This window comes from Dermacentor variabilis, chromosome 3 (genome assembly GCF_050947875.1).
Source record: "Dermacentor variabilis isolate Ectoservices chromosome 3, ASM5094787v1, whole genome shotgun sequence".
Classification (NCBI taxonomy): domain Eukaryota; kingdom Metazoa; phylum Arthropoda; class Arachnida; order Ixodida; family Ixodidae; genus Dermacentor; species Dermacentor variabilis.
Genome location: NC_134570.1, coordinates 229,308,806 through 229,323,242, shown reverse-complemented (window position 1 = coordinate 229,323,242; position 14,437 = coordinate 229,308,806). Strand labels below are relative to the sequence as shown.

Sequence of the window (14,437 nt, the reverse complement as noted above, 5' to 3'; positions counted from 1 at the left end):
CCTGTCTTCTTTAGTTAGCCGCGTTAGTGGTTCGGCGATCCTTGAAAAAATTTTTGATTAAGCGTCTGTAGTAGGCGCAAAGTCCTAAGAATCGCGTACAGCCCTTTTGTTGGTTGGTTTCAGAAATTTTTCCACTGCCGCAGTCTTCTCAGGATCCGGGCCAATGCCTTCTGAACTGACAACATGGCCGAGGCATAGAAGCTCGCGAAAGCCGAAATGACATTTCTGGGGTTTTATCGTCAGACCTGCTGAGCTAATAAGTTTCATCACAGCCCGCAGTCGTTCTATGTGCTGCTCGAAGGTGGTAGAAAAAATCACGACATCGTCAACATAAACGAGACAGGTTTGCCATTTCAGACCGGTGAGCACAGTGTCCATAATCCGCTGAAATGTGGCAAGCGCGGAACAAAGGCCGAATGGAAGCACTTTGAACTCGTACAGTCCGTCTGGCGTCATAAACGCCGTCTTTTTCGCGATCGCGTTCGTCCACTTCTATTTGCCAGTAGCAGCTTTTGAAGTCCAGGGAGGAAAAGAATTTGGCATCTAGTAGTTTATCTAGAGTGTCATCGATTCTTGGAAGTGGCTACACATCCCGCTTTGTGACGGCGTTCAGCTTTCGGTAATCAATGCAGAAGCGCAAGGTCTGGTCCTTTTTATTTACAAGTACCACAGGCGAGGCCCGCGGACTTGCCGACGGCTGAATTACATGTGTGGCCACACATGTGCAGGTCATAAATACCAGGTTCTCTAGCCGAGTGCCATCCATGCGGTATAACCGAGCTCAGATTGGCCCACCTTGACTGATCAAATAGGGCACCACTGTAGGTTAAATGAGGCGTACAACTCCTGCGGGACCCGCCGTGGTTGCTCAGTGGTTATGGTGTTAGACTGCTGAGCACGAGGTCGCGGGATCGGACCCCGGCCACGGTGGCCGCATTTCGATGGGGGCGAAATGCGAAAACACCCGTGTACTTAGAATTTGGTGCACGTTAAAGAACCCCAGGTGGTCGAAATTTTCGGAGTCCTCCACTACGGCGTGCATAATCAGAAAGTGGTTTTGTCACGCAAAACCCCATAATCCAATTTTTAATTTAACTCCTGCGGGGACGGTAGAGTATCCGTCTCCAGTGCAAGAGGACCGTGATTCAAATCCCGGTGCCGCGCAATTCTCCACCGGAAAATACAAAAAAAACGTGTGTTGAGAAAATTGCACAAACAGGCCTGGAGTGCGGCCTGATCCCGGTGACCAGAACCGGTAACGCACTCTCTCACCAGAGCAGGATTGGCCACCCTGGTGCAGTACTTGGCCACAACCTCCTATATGAATACAACAATCAAACCCCGGCCCTCAGTCCCCAGCAGCCGCGAAGCAACTGACCACGGCGGCGGTCAGATCTGTGACGCTGCAGAGGGTGCTAAGAATACCTGGCTCCGGACAGGCCGCCATTGGAATCTGAACCTGGCAACGTTTAACGTTAGAACGCTATCTAGTGAGGCGAGTCTAGCAGTGTTATTGGAGGAATTAGAGGGTAGTAAATGGGATATAATAGGGCTCAGTGAGGTTAGGAGGACAAAAGAAGCATATACAGTGCTAAAAAGCGGGCATGTTCTGTGTTACCGGGGCTCAGCAGAGAGACGAGAACTAGGAGAAGGATTCCTGATTAATAAGGAAATAGCTGGTAACATACAGGAATTCTATAGCATTAACGAGAGGATGGCAGGTCTTGTTGTGAAACTTAATAAGAGGTACAAATTGAAGGTGGTACAAGTCTATGCCCCTACATGCAGTCATGATGACCAGGAAGTGGAAAGCTTTTATGAAGACGTGGAATCGGCGATGGGTAAAGTCAAAACAAAATACCCTATACTGATGGGCCACTTCAATGCCAGGGTAGGCAAGAAGCAGGCTGGAGACAAGTCAGTGGGGGAATATGGCATAGGCTCTAGGAATAGCAGAGGAGAATTATTAGTAGAGTTTGCAGAACAGAATAATATGCGGATAACGAACACCTTTTTCCGCATGCGGGTTAGTCGAAAGTGGACGTGGAGGAGCCCGAATGGTGAGACTAGAAATGAAATCGACTTCATACTCTGCGCGAACCCTGGCATCATACAAGATGTAGACGTGCTCGGCAAGGTACGCTGCAGTGACCATAGGATGGTAAGAACTCGAATTAGCCTAGACTTGAGGAGGGAACGGAAGAAACTGGTACACAAGAAGCCAATCAATGAGTTAGCGGTAAGAGGGAAACTAGAGGAATTCCGGATCAAGCTACAGAACAGGTACTCGGCTTTAACTCAGGAAGAGGACCTTAGTGTTGCAGCAATGAACGACAATCTCATGGGCATCATTAAGGAGTGCGCAATAGAAGTCGGTGGTAACGCCGTTATACAGGAAACCAGAAAGCTATCGCAGGAGACGAAAGATCTGATCAAGAAACGCCAATGTATGAAAGCCTCTAACCCTACAGCTAGAATAGATCTGGCAGAACTTTCTAAGTTAATCAACAAGCGTAAGACAGCGGACATCATAAACTATCATATGGATAGAATTGAACAGGCTCTCAGGAACGGAGGAAGCCTAAAAACAGTGAAGAAGAAACTAGGAGTAGGCAAGAATCAGATGTGTGCGTTAAGAGACAAAGCCGGCAATATCGTTACTAATGTGGATGAGATAGTTCAAGTGGCTGAGGAGTTCTATAGATATTTATACAGTACCAGTGGCACCCACGACGATAGTGGAAGAGAGAATAGCCTAGAGGAATTCGAAATCCCACAGGTAACGCCAGAAGAAGTAAAGAAAGCCTTAGGAGCTATGCAAAGGGGGAAGGCAGCTGGGGAGGATCCGGTAACAGCAGATTTGTTGAAGGATGGTGGTCAGATTGTTCTAGAGAAACTGGCCACCCTGTATACGCAATGCCTCATAACCTCGAGCGTACCGGAATCTTGGAAGAACGCTAACATAATCCTAATCCATAAGAAAGGGGACGCCAAAGACTTGAAAAATTATAGACTGATCAGCTTACTGTCCGTTGCCTACAAAGTATTTACTAAGGTAATCGCAAATAGAATCAGGAACACCTTAGACTTCTGTCAACCAAAGGACCAGGCAGGATTCCGTAAAGGCTACTCAACAATAGACCATATTCACACTGTCAATCAAGTGATAGAGAAATGTGTAGAATATAACCAACCCTTATATATAGCTTTCATTGATTACGAGAAAGCGTTTGATTCAGTCGAAACCTCAGCAGTCATGGAGGCATTACGGAATCAGGGTGTAGATGAGCCATACTTAAAAATACTGGAAGATATCTTTAGCGGCTCCACAGCCACCGTAGTCCTCCACAAAGAAAGCAACAAAATCCCTATAAAGAAAGGCGTCAGACAGGGAGATACGATATCTCCAATGCTATTCACAGCATGTTTACAGGAGTTATTCAGAGGCCTGGAGTGGGAAGAATTGGGGATAAAAGTTGATGGAGAATACCTTAGCAACTTCCGATTCGCTGATGATATTGCCTTGCTTAGTAACTCAGGAGACCAATTGCAATGCATGCTCACTGACCTGGAGAGGCAAAGCAGAAGGGTGGGTCTGAAAATTAATCTGCAGAAAACTAAAGTATTGTTTAACAGTCTCGGAAGAGAACAGCAGTTTACGATAGGTAGCGAAGCACTGGAAGTGGTAAGGGAATACATCTACTTAGGGCAGGTGGTGACCACGCATCCGGATCAGGAGACTGAAATAACCAGAAGAATAAGAATGGGCTGGGGTGCGTTTGGCAGGCATTCTCAAATCATGAACAGCAGGTTGCCACTATCCCTCAAAAGGAAAGTGTATAACAGCTGTGTGTTACCAGTACTCACATATGGGGCTGAAACCTGGAGGCTTACGAAAAGGGTTCTGCTGAAATTGAGGACGACGCAACGAGCTATAGAAAGAAGAATGATGGGTGTAACGTTAAGGGATAAGAAAAGAGCAGATTGGGTGAGGCAACAAACGCGGGTAAACGACATCTTAGTTGAAATCAAGAAAAAGAAATGGGCATGGGCAGGACATGTAATGAGGAGGGAAGATAACCGATGGTCATTAAGGGTTACGGACTGGATTCCAAGGGAAGGGAAGCGTAGCAGAGGGCGGCAGAAAGTTAGGTGGGCGGATGAAATTAAGACGTTTGCAGGGACAACATGGCCACAATTAGTACATGACCGGGGTAGTTGGAGAAGTATGGGAGAGGCCTTTGCCCTGCAGTGGGCGTAACTAGGCTGATGATGATGATGATGATGATGATGATGATGATGATGATGATGATGAATTACATCGTCTTCTAGCATTTCCTTAACTTGACTTCCGATCCGATGGCTTCTCTCTCTTTTGGTGACACTCGGTAGGGACGCTGGGAAATAGGCTTCCCTGATTCGTCGACAACTATCCGATGTTTGGCCATAGATGTGCGCCGGACTATGGATGACATTGCAAAACATTCGGTGAAGTCTCCTACGAGGGTCTTTATTTGCTCCCTCTGTCTGGGCGATAGACCTGGTTCGATGTCGATGGCTGAGAGGACAGAATCCACGTCTTGGAAATTCGATGGTGAAGTCCCTGGAATGCTGAGATCTGTACCTTGGACGAACTTATTAAGGCTGGCAATAACAATTCCCTTCGCGACATAGTGCACCTCATTTCCAAAATTACCGAGGAAAACGTTGGCACATCCACCACGCAGCTGGACAAGCCCTCTTGCCATGCAGATCCCTTTTTCGAGTAGGAGACTGGTGTTGCTGCTTGCAATTCCTTCGTAGTCACTGAACGCGTCGCATCTTACTGTGACGGACGCTGGATCTCGGAGGAAGCATCACGTCGTCATCGGCAATGTAAAGAGCATCGAATTTTTCTTCAGTGTAGAATGCTGCGACAGCGTGGTTTGTTGAAAAGGAAACACGATTTCCGCAAGTTGGTTACAGCGCCATTATCCTGCAAGAAAGCCATGTCAATATTCAAGTCTATTGAGCACTCTGAAAGCACGATAAAGCTAGCGACGTACGTAAAGCCTCGTATTCCTATTCTAGCCGTGCACTTGCCCGTCAGGTCGATCAGGTGTCCTCCCGTGGTGCAATCTTGAGGCCCTTTCCAAGGAGTCTACACTTTCTTCAGTTTCCTGGCGAGCTTGCTACTTATTACCGAGTAAAATCTGCAACTGTATCCACTAACGCGTTCACTTCGTAACCGTCAATGAACACACGTAAATCGGAAGCAACGTCGCTTTTACGGCACTGGTTTCTGAGTGATTCATTGTCGTTCGGAATCATCGATGGAGGTTCTTCTTTTTCTAGAGTCAAACTAAAGTCAGCGGCCTTACCTCCCGAGGCCGCTGACTCTAGTTTTCCCGACGCGGGCTCTGTGAACGGCGTCTTGGGGAGCTTGATGGCGGACGTGGGGCTTGGTGGCCGATGCCTCAGCGGCACGGTTGATCGAGGTTGGCGTTGCTGGCAGGCATATGAGGAGCTTTGACGAGTACACAGGTACTCTTCGATTTCATATGGACGCTCACCATTTCGAAGGCAAGGTGGATTAACCGGAAAACCACGAAGCCCTGCCTGGCCATAGTGGAACATTCTGTACAGGTGGCCAGCCTCACCGCAGTGGTAGCAGAGAGGTATTCGTTCAGGAGTGCGCCATACATCAGCCTTCATTAAATCTTCTTTCGGGTGGCGGCAGCGTATTTCGAGGCATCGAGCTATTCATAGAGGAAGTGGCTGCGACGTCAGCACGTGCGGGAATTTGCCGCAGCACATCGGCATACGAGACGCTCGGCTGGCGCAGTAATGGCGCTTGGGGCTGCGCACCCAGCTGTGGTTCCCGGACCGCCTGTCTGACCTCTTCGCGAACCACATCTGTCAGCGAAGGTCAGCGTTGTGGTTAAGCTGTAGCCTCTGAAGTTCTTCTAGAACTACAGATCGCAGGAGCTCCCGTATGACCTCCACGCTGTTTCGGAAGACGGCTGGAGCTGCGTCTACAGAGGTGATGTTCATTTCCCGGTTGTACATGCTTCATCGCTGTTGCAACGTGCTTTCCGTTGTTGTCGCCTCAGAACGAAACTCGGCGACGGTGCGCGGTGGTCTCCGAACCAACCCTGCGAACAGTTCTTGTTTTACGCCCCGCATTAGATGGCGTAGTTTCTTGTCCTCGCTCATGTTCGGATCAGCTCGGCGGAATAGGCGGGGCATGTCGTCTACATACATGGCCACGCTTTCGTTCTTCCGCTGGTTTCTTGCCTCCAGGGCGGCTTCGGCCCTCTCCCTGCGCTTGGTACTCGGATAAGTCGCAAGCAACTCTCGTCGGAAAGCATCCCACGACACAAATGACGCATCGTGGTTTTCAAACCACGTTCGTGCGCTGTCCTCTAACGCGAAGTAAACGTTTCGTAGCTAACGCTCTCCGTTCCATCAATTGATCTCAGCGACGCGCACAAAGCGTTCCAGCCAGTCCTCTGCGTCTTCAAAGGTGTCGCCGTAGAAAGGCTCTGGCGTCATTAGCGAGTTCACTACGATGTGAGTTGGCGTGATTTCAGTTGTCAACTCCGTGGCGTTTCCGCTAGCCGATGCTGATGCTCCGATAGAATCCGACAAAGGGAAAAAACTCGGGGGAGGGGGGGGTCAGGGGGGCTCACCACGTAGGTGACGACTGCTGCGTTGGTGAACAGGAGTCAACTCGATGGGTCAGAGTCGCCGTGAGTCCGGGCTCCTTTCTATGACTCGAGAGGGGCTTGAAATCATACCCCGCACCTCCACCAGAACTGCAACGCACAGTTGAGTGACGGTACTGTAATCACTTTACATTGGGCGAACTTGCGCCCGACAAGCAGCTAAGGGAGAGGTTCCCAAACCCACAGGGGTACGTGCCATTGAGTTTGCACCCTTTCTTCACTATCACCAAAATCGACCCACATAATGATTCTTTTCTCTTGACTGAAGCCGAAAAAAACAACTACGGAAGGTTAGTCATATACAGCTTTCGCTGTAAAAGGCAGCAAAATGTTGCCCATCGACTAGATTGATTTGTCGGCGCTTTAGGAATGTGTGTGAAGAGTGGTGGCCTGGGCGGGCCTGGGGGGGGGGGGCGTCCCCCCTGGGTACGTGCCTGATTCAGCCTGAAAACAGGCGCATATGTGCTGAACAGACGCTGCCTAGACGCCGTTGTAGTGGACGAGTTTAAGCAAATATTTTTTTCCTCTAGAACAGCAGCCAGGGTGCGTCCGCTGATGTTCGTGGAATGGTTGTACAAGGGGCAACTAGACAACATACCGAAAGGACTGAAGGAAGTGGCTTGCATACGTCGGGATGTTAAACCGGGATGTTTAGGAAATTAACAGCGCAAAATTGACGAGGGCGAACGAAAAGAAGAACACGACACTGGCACTGACCCACAACTGAAGCGCCAGTGTCGTGTTCTTCTTTTCCTTCGTGCTCGTCTGTTTTGCGCTGTTAATTTCCGAAACTTAAATCACCACCAACTCGCCCAAGTTTCTCTTCAAGTACAGTTCATTTCGTGACGTTTAGGTGGGCGATACGTTGTAAAGGAGCGAGATGTGTCGCAGTATCAGCAAAAATGACACCTCATTAAGACAACTCTAAATGGAGCGAGATTGGCAATAAAGTTATACAATATACGGCGTCTTGTTGCCAAGCCGGAGGTCACGGATCCGGCCGTGGCAGCTGCTTTTCGATTTAAATTTAAAGATCCTCGTATACTTAGATTTACGTCCCCACGTTGAAGAACCACCAAAAGTCTATTCGCATTTGTCAAGAGCCCAGTAACCTCCTTTTGTCTTGACCCAGGGGCAATTCTATGTATTGTCGAAAATAATGAATAAACAAAAAAGTGGTTAAAAATTCCTAGTCCAACGCAGATCGTGGCTTTTTGAAACAGAAATTCACCGCACGGAGAGATGTACTGCTTGAATAGTGCTAGGCCACGATAACCAGCCTTTTAAGTATTTTCAACTGACACGCGCGAGATAACCGAAATCAAACCAACCTTTGCTCTAGCCTTTACAGGTGAACATGAGCTCTGCAATAAAGTCACAGAAGGAGTAAACGCACGTTCATCTCTTCGAGGTGCTTCTTTGGTCCAACGCCCGACAGCATGAGCAGCTTGGGTGAGTTGATGACCCCTGCAGATATGATAATTTCCTTGGCTGCGCGAACAGTGTGCTTGCGCTGGTTCTTCTTGAAGGTGACGCCCACCGCTCGCATTCCGTCGAACAGGATCTGCGCCGCAGCGGACACGTACACAGGGCAGCGTAAACAGCAGGGACTTTAAGACAGATAATGAAGGTGCATTGATCTTATCATATTCGGTGATGCATGCTCAGCGCAGCTGTTAGTTCTCAGCAATAAGGGAGAGAGAGAGGCGCCTGAAACTCAAACAGCTGTTATCGCCGACGGTTAGAGGTTGTACACGTGGTCATTTTTAGATCTCTAGGTGTCACGAGAGCAAGAAGCCCCATTGTAGTGTAAAGGCTCGCACTGGTGTCATCGTAGCCGCCATGCTCGTGCACTGGCACTGTGCGAGGGCATGGCGGCGCGGTGCACGGCGTCACGTGAAAGTTATGAACGGCAATGCCGTAATTTACTTTCCAATTATATTCTACGTCCATTTATTCCTCCTTTAGGTATTGATTTTGGTGACGGTCTGGGTTCGTTACCATCATAACCTGCCAGTCAGTGGAGCGGATAACATGCAATCGAAAAACAAATCGAGGAGCCATTCGACCCGGTGAGGGCGGTTGACCAGCGAAGCTGCTATGGTGGCGCCAATTGTGTTCGCACACGTTTTTGCCGGCCCGAAATTCTTCAGGCGCACGGATCACGCGTGGCCTTCCCATAGCGAACGGTGCAGCGAAATCGTATTTCCCTTGGTCTCCTTATCAGGCACGCACTGCGTCACGAACTGCGTCATACGTACGCAGAGCTACCGGCTTTTACAACGCCACTGTTGTTGCCGGCGGAGCGAAGTTTAGACGCAGGTCGCCGGCAAACCGAGCCTCGACGCGACCGACGATATGCGTTGACCGGGGCGCAGACCAAAGGGGTGCACGAAATAAAATACGTTTGCTTGTAATTTGCGATTGAGCCTACTTGACAGTCAATTAACTGAATAAAACGTGGAATGATTAAATAACTTTAGTTTAGCGGAAAAACACGGGGCTGTCCGTTTCCCTCCTGTAGAAGCCCATGTAGCGACAGCAGACGGGAATGCCACAATATGTACGACTTCACTGTGAACCACGTAATGATGAAAAGTAAACAAAACTCGACGTAATGCTAGAGTCGTCTTAGCTGCCAAATTCACTATGACTTTTTTTCCAAGGTACCTATATTAGATTGAGAGCTACAGAGGATTCGCGAGAAAGTTGGTTTTGCCACAAGGCGTTTTCTGTTCGCCGCCACGATTTTTCCGGAGCTTAGCCATAGACAGCTTCGCTGTAAAACCATCTAATAGTACAACGACCTGGGAAACGGATAGAGACATACAGCCTGTGTGCACTTACATAAATTTAAAGCGGCTTTTAGGCATTAAAGTATTGTCACGTGGTCGTGACGTCAAAGAACACAGTAGCAATACTGTGAAAGGCAAAAACTAGCTTTTATTGGGCGAACCTGTGCCCACAAAACAGGCTACAGTTAAAGCACAACGAGAGCGGCGAACACAGTCGGCGATCGTCGAAAATCTGATCAGCGGGTCAAGCGTGTCGGCTTTTATACAGCAGTCGTCGAATGTTCCAGACTAATCGCTCGGACCCGCGTGCCTTCCACAAAGTTCTACACCATTCGCGTCACGCGATGAAATCAGATAACACAAGGTTCGGCGACAACAGACAGCCGGGTAAAAGCATCGATAACTTTCCAAAAACTTCGGATACATGCAGGCGCGTCCCGCGCTGTGCGGTTACATTTGTTAGGCGGCGAAATGTGGTCGCCCGATAAAGATAACTACACGTGTCGCTAACATGCTGCATGCCATGGAGAGGGGACAGAAAGGTTTTAAAAGGATGGCACAAGAAAATAAAATTAACATAGATAAAAACAAGAGAATTTATTCGTTATATTTCATAGCTGACTGTTCAACTGTTCTAAATTTATTCCAGAATACTAAGTACAGACAGCTATTTCAGTTAATATAAATAAAGAACAAGTCGAGGGTGTGCGCCCTTTCTTTGGACAATGGCAGAAAACTATTACGTATTCTCGTGTAAAGAACGCTACCCTAAAAGTGGAAATACAGCAGGACTGCATGATGCGTTGTTGCTGTCGTTGCTGTGATTTCATCCTTATTACGTACTTGTTCTTTGCAAGCCTGGCCTCTGCTGGCTACCGAACAGTGCAGAGAAGCCTGCTTCTAGTATTGCTATAGCCTCCATTGCGCAGAAGATGTGGAGCTACTGGGTTGCCATTGCAACGGCAGCAATGTTTCTGGGTATCGAAGCCGAGCACGCGTCAAAGGTGGCGAGCAGAAAGCGAGCGGCCCGTGCGGGAGAAAGCTCCAGTGGCCAGCGGCACTCAACGCACCACGAACCAACCACGTACGGTCCCCATAGTTCAAGGCGTGATGCGCGCATTCGCCATGGCTCCCTTAGCAACAGCAAGAAGACAATCGTGTCAGAGGATATTGACCTTGGGCAATATTTATGCCTTACGTCATTGATGCCTTACGTCATATAGCTGATAAAATATAGGAATTCTATATCATTAACGAGAGGGTGGCAGGTCTTGTGAAACTTAATAAGAGGTACAAAATGAAGGTTGTACAGGTCTACGCCCCTACATCCAGTCATGATGACCAGGAAGTCGAAAGCTTCTATGAAGACGTGGAATCGGCGATGCGTAAAGTGAAAACAAAATACACTATACTAATGGGCGACTTCAACGCCAAGGTAGGCAAGAAGCAGGCTGGAGACAGGGCAGTGGGGGAATATGGCATAGGCACTAGGAATAGCAGGGGAGAGTTATTAGTAGAGTTTGCGGAACAGAAAATATGCGGATAATGAATACCTTCTTCCGCATGCGGGATAGCCGAAAGTGGACGTGGAGGAGCCCGAACGGCGGCACTAGAAATGAAATAGACTTCATAGTCTGCGCTAACCCTGGCTTCATACATGATGTGGACGTGCTCAGCAAGGTGCGCTGCAGTGACCATAGGATGGTAAGAACTCGAATTAGCCTAGACCTGAGGAGGGAACGGAAGAAACTGGTACATAACAAGCCGATCAATGACTTAGCGGTAAGAGGGAAAATAGAGGAATTCCAGATCAAGCTACAGAAAAGATCATCATCATCATCATCATCGTCATCATCATCAGCCTGGTTACGCCCACTGCAGGGCAAAGGCCCCTCCCATACTTCCCCAACAACCCCGGTCATGTACTAATTGTGGCCATGCCATTCCTGCAAACTTCTTAATCTCATCCGCCCACCTAACTTTCTGCCGCCCCCTGCTACGCTTCCCTTCCCTTGGGATCCAGTCGTAACCCTTAATGACCATCGGTTATCTTCCCTCCTCATTACATGTCCTGCCCATGCCCATTTCTTTTTCTTGATTTCAACTAAGATGTCATTAACTCGCTTTTGTTCCCTCACCCAATCTGCTCTTTTCTTATCCCTTAACGTTACACCTATCATTCTTCTTTCCATAGCTCGTTGCGTCGTCCTCAATTTGAGTGGAGCCCTTTTCGTAAGCCTCCAGGTTTCTGCCCCGTAGGTGAGTACTGGTAAGACACAGCTATTATATACTTTTCTCTTGAGGGATAATGGCAACCTGCTGTTCATGATCTGAGAATGCCTGCCAAACGCACCCCAGCCCATTCTTATTCTTCTGATTATTTCCGTCTCATGATCCGGATCCGCCGTCACTACCTGCCCTAAGTAGATGTATTCCCTTACGACTTCCAGTGCCTCGCTGCCTATTGTAAATTGCTGTTCTCTTCCAAGACTGTTAAGCATTACTTTAGTTTTCTGCAGATTAATTTCTAGACCCACTCTTCTGCTTTGCTTCTCCAGGTCAGTGAGCGTGCATTGCAATTGGTCCCCTGAGTTACTAAGCAAGGCAATATCATAAGCGAATCGCAAGTTACTAAGGTATTCTCCATTAACTTTTATCCCCAATTCTTCCCAATCCAGGTCTCTGAATACCTCCTGTAAACACGCTGTGAATAGGATTAGAGATATCGTATCTCCCTGCCTGACGCCTTTCTTTATTGGGATTTTGTTGCTTGCTTTATGGAGGACTACGGTGGCTGTGGAGCCGCTATAGATATCTTTCAGTATTTTTACATACAGCTCGTCTACACCATGATTCCGTAATGCCTGCATGACTGCTGAGGTTTCGACAGAATACAGAACAGATATTCGGCTTTAACTCAGGAAGAGGACCTTAGTGTTGAAACAATGAATGACAATCTGGTGGGCATCATTAAGGAGTGTGCCATACAAGCGGGTGGTAACTCCGTTAGACAGGATACCAGTAAGCTATCGAAGGAGACGAAAGATCTGATCAAGAAACGCCAATGTATGAAAGCCTCTAACCCTACAGCTAGAATAGAACTGGCAGAACTTTCGAAGTTAATCAACAAGCGTAAGACAGCTGACATAAGAAAGTATAATATGGATAGAATTGAACATGCTCTCAGGAACGGAGGAAGCCTAAAAGCAGTAAAGAAAAAACTAGGAATTGGCAAGAATCAGATGTATGCGTTAAGAGACAAAGGCGGCAATATCATTACTAATATGGATGAGATAGTGCAAGTGGCTGAGAAGTTCTATAGAGATTTATACAGTACCAGTGGCACCCACGACGATGATGGAAGAAAGAATAGTCTAGAGGAATTTGAAATCCCACAGGTAACGCCGGAAGAAGTAAAGAAAGCCTTGGGAGGTACGCAAAGGGGAAGGCAGCTGGGGAGTATCAGGTAACAGCATATTTGTTGAAGGATGGTGGGCAGATTGTTCTAGAGAAACTGTCCACCCTGTATATGCAATGCCTCATGACTTCGAGCCTACCGGAATCTTGGAAAAACGCTAACATAATCCTAATCCATAAGAAAGGGGACGCCAAAGACTTGAAAACTTATAGACCTATCAGCTTACTGTCCGTTGCCTACAAAGTATTTACTAAGGTAATTGCAAATAGAATCAGGAACGCCTTAGACTTCCGTCAACCAAAGGACCAGGCAGGATTCCGCAAAGGCTACTCAACAATAGACCATATTCACACTATCAATCAGGTGATAGAAAAATGTGCAGAATATAACCAACCCTTATATATAGCTTTCATTGATTACGAGAAAGCGTTTGATTCAGTCGAAACCTCAGCAGTCATTGAGGCATTACGGAATCAGGGTATAGACGAGCCGTATGTAAAAATACTGGAAGATATCTATAGCAGCTCCACAGCCACCGTAGTGCTCCATAAAGAAAGCAACAAAATCCCAATAAAGAAAGGCGTCAGGCATGGAGATACGATCTCCCCAATGCTATTCACAGCTTGTTTACAGGAGGTATTAAGAGACCTGGATTGGGAAGAATTGGGGATAAGGCTGCGCTGATGATATTGCCTTGCTTAGTAACTCAGGGGAACAGCTGCAATGCATGCTCACTGACCTGGAGAGGCAAAGCCGAAGGGTGGGTCTGAAAATTAATTTGCAGAAAACTAAAGTAATGTTTAACAGTCTCGGAAGAGAACAGCAGTTTACGATAGGTAGCGAGACAAAGGAAGTGGTAGGGGAATACATCTACTTAGGACAGGCAGTGACTGCGGATCCAGATCATGAGACTGAAATAATCAGAATTAGAATGGGCTGGGGCGCGTTTGGCAGGCATTCTCAGATCATGAACACCAGGTTGCCATGATCCCCTAAGAGAAAAGTTTATAACAGCTGTATCTCACCAGTACTCACGTACGGGGCAGAAACCTGGAGGCTTACGAAAAGGGTTCTACTTAAATTGAGGACGACGTAACGAGCTATGGAAAGAAGAATAATAGGTGTAACGTTAAGGGAAAAGAAAAGAGCTGATTGGGTGAGGGAACAAACGTGAGTTAATGATATCTTAGTTGAAATCAAGAAAAAGAAATGGGCATGGGCAGGACACGTAATGAGGAGGGAAGATAACCGATGGTCATTAAGAGTTACGGAATGGATTCCAAGGGAAGGGAAGCGTAGCAGAGGGCGGCAGAAAGTTAGGTGGGCGGATGAGATTAAAAAGTTTGCAGGGACAACATGGCCACAATTAGTACATGACCGGGGTATTTGGAGAAGTATGGGAGAGGCCTTTGCCCTGCAGTGGGCGTAAACAGGCTGATGATGATGACGACGTCATACTCCCTCCTAACACACTGGTCACGTGCATCCCTCTTGGTGTTTTCTTTCCTGTATGGCCC

General features: G+C 47.7%; 1 protein-coding gene across 1 annotated transcript in view; it reads right to left on the bottom strand.

The window, feature by feature from the left end:
- LOC142576691 (glucose dehydrogenase [FAD, quinone]-like) overlaps nt 1-14,437 on the bottom strand; it is a 178,289-nt gene that overhangs the window by 76,532 nt on the left and 87,320 nt on the right. The window contains exon 6 of the mRNA XM_075686922.1: nt 8,104-8,271. Coding sequence (XP_075543037.1) covers nt 8,104-8,271 — 168 coding nt within the window. The remainder of the gene's footprint in view (nt 1-8,103; nt 8,272-14,437) is intronic.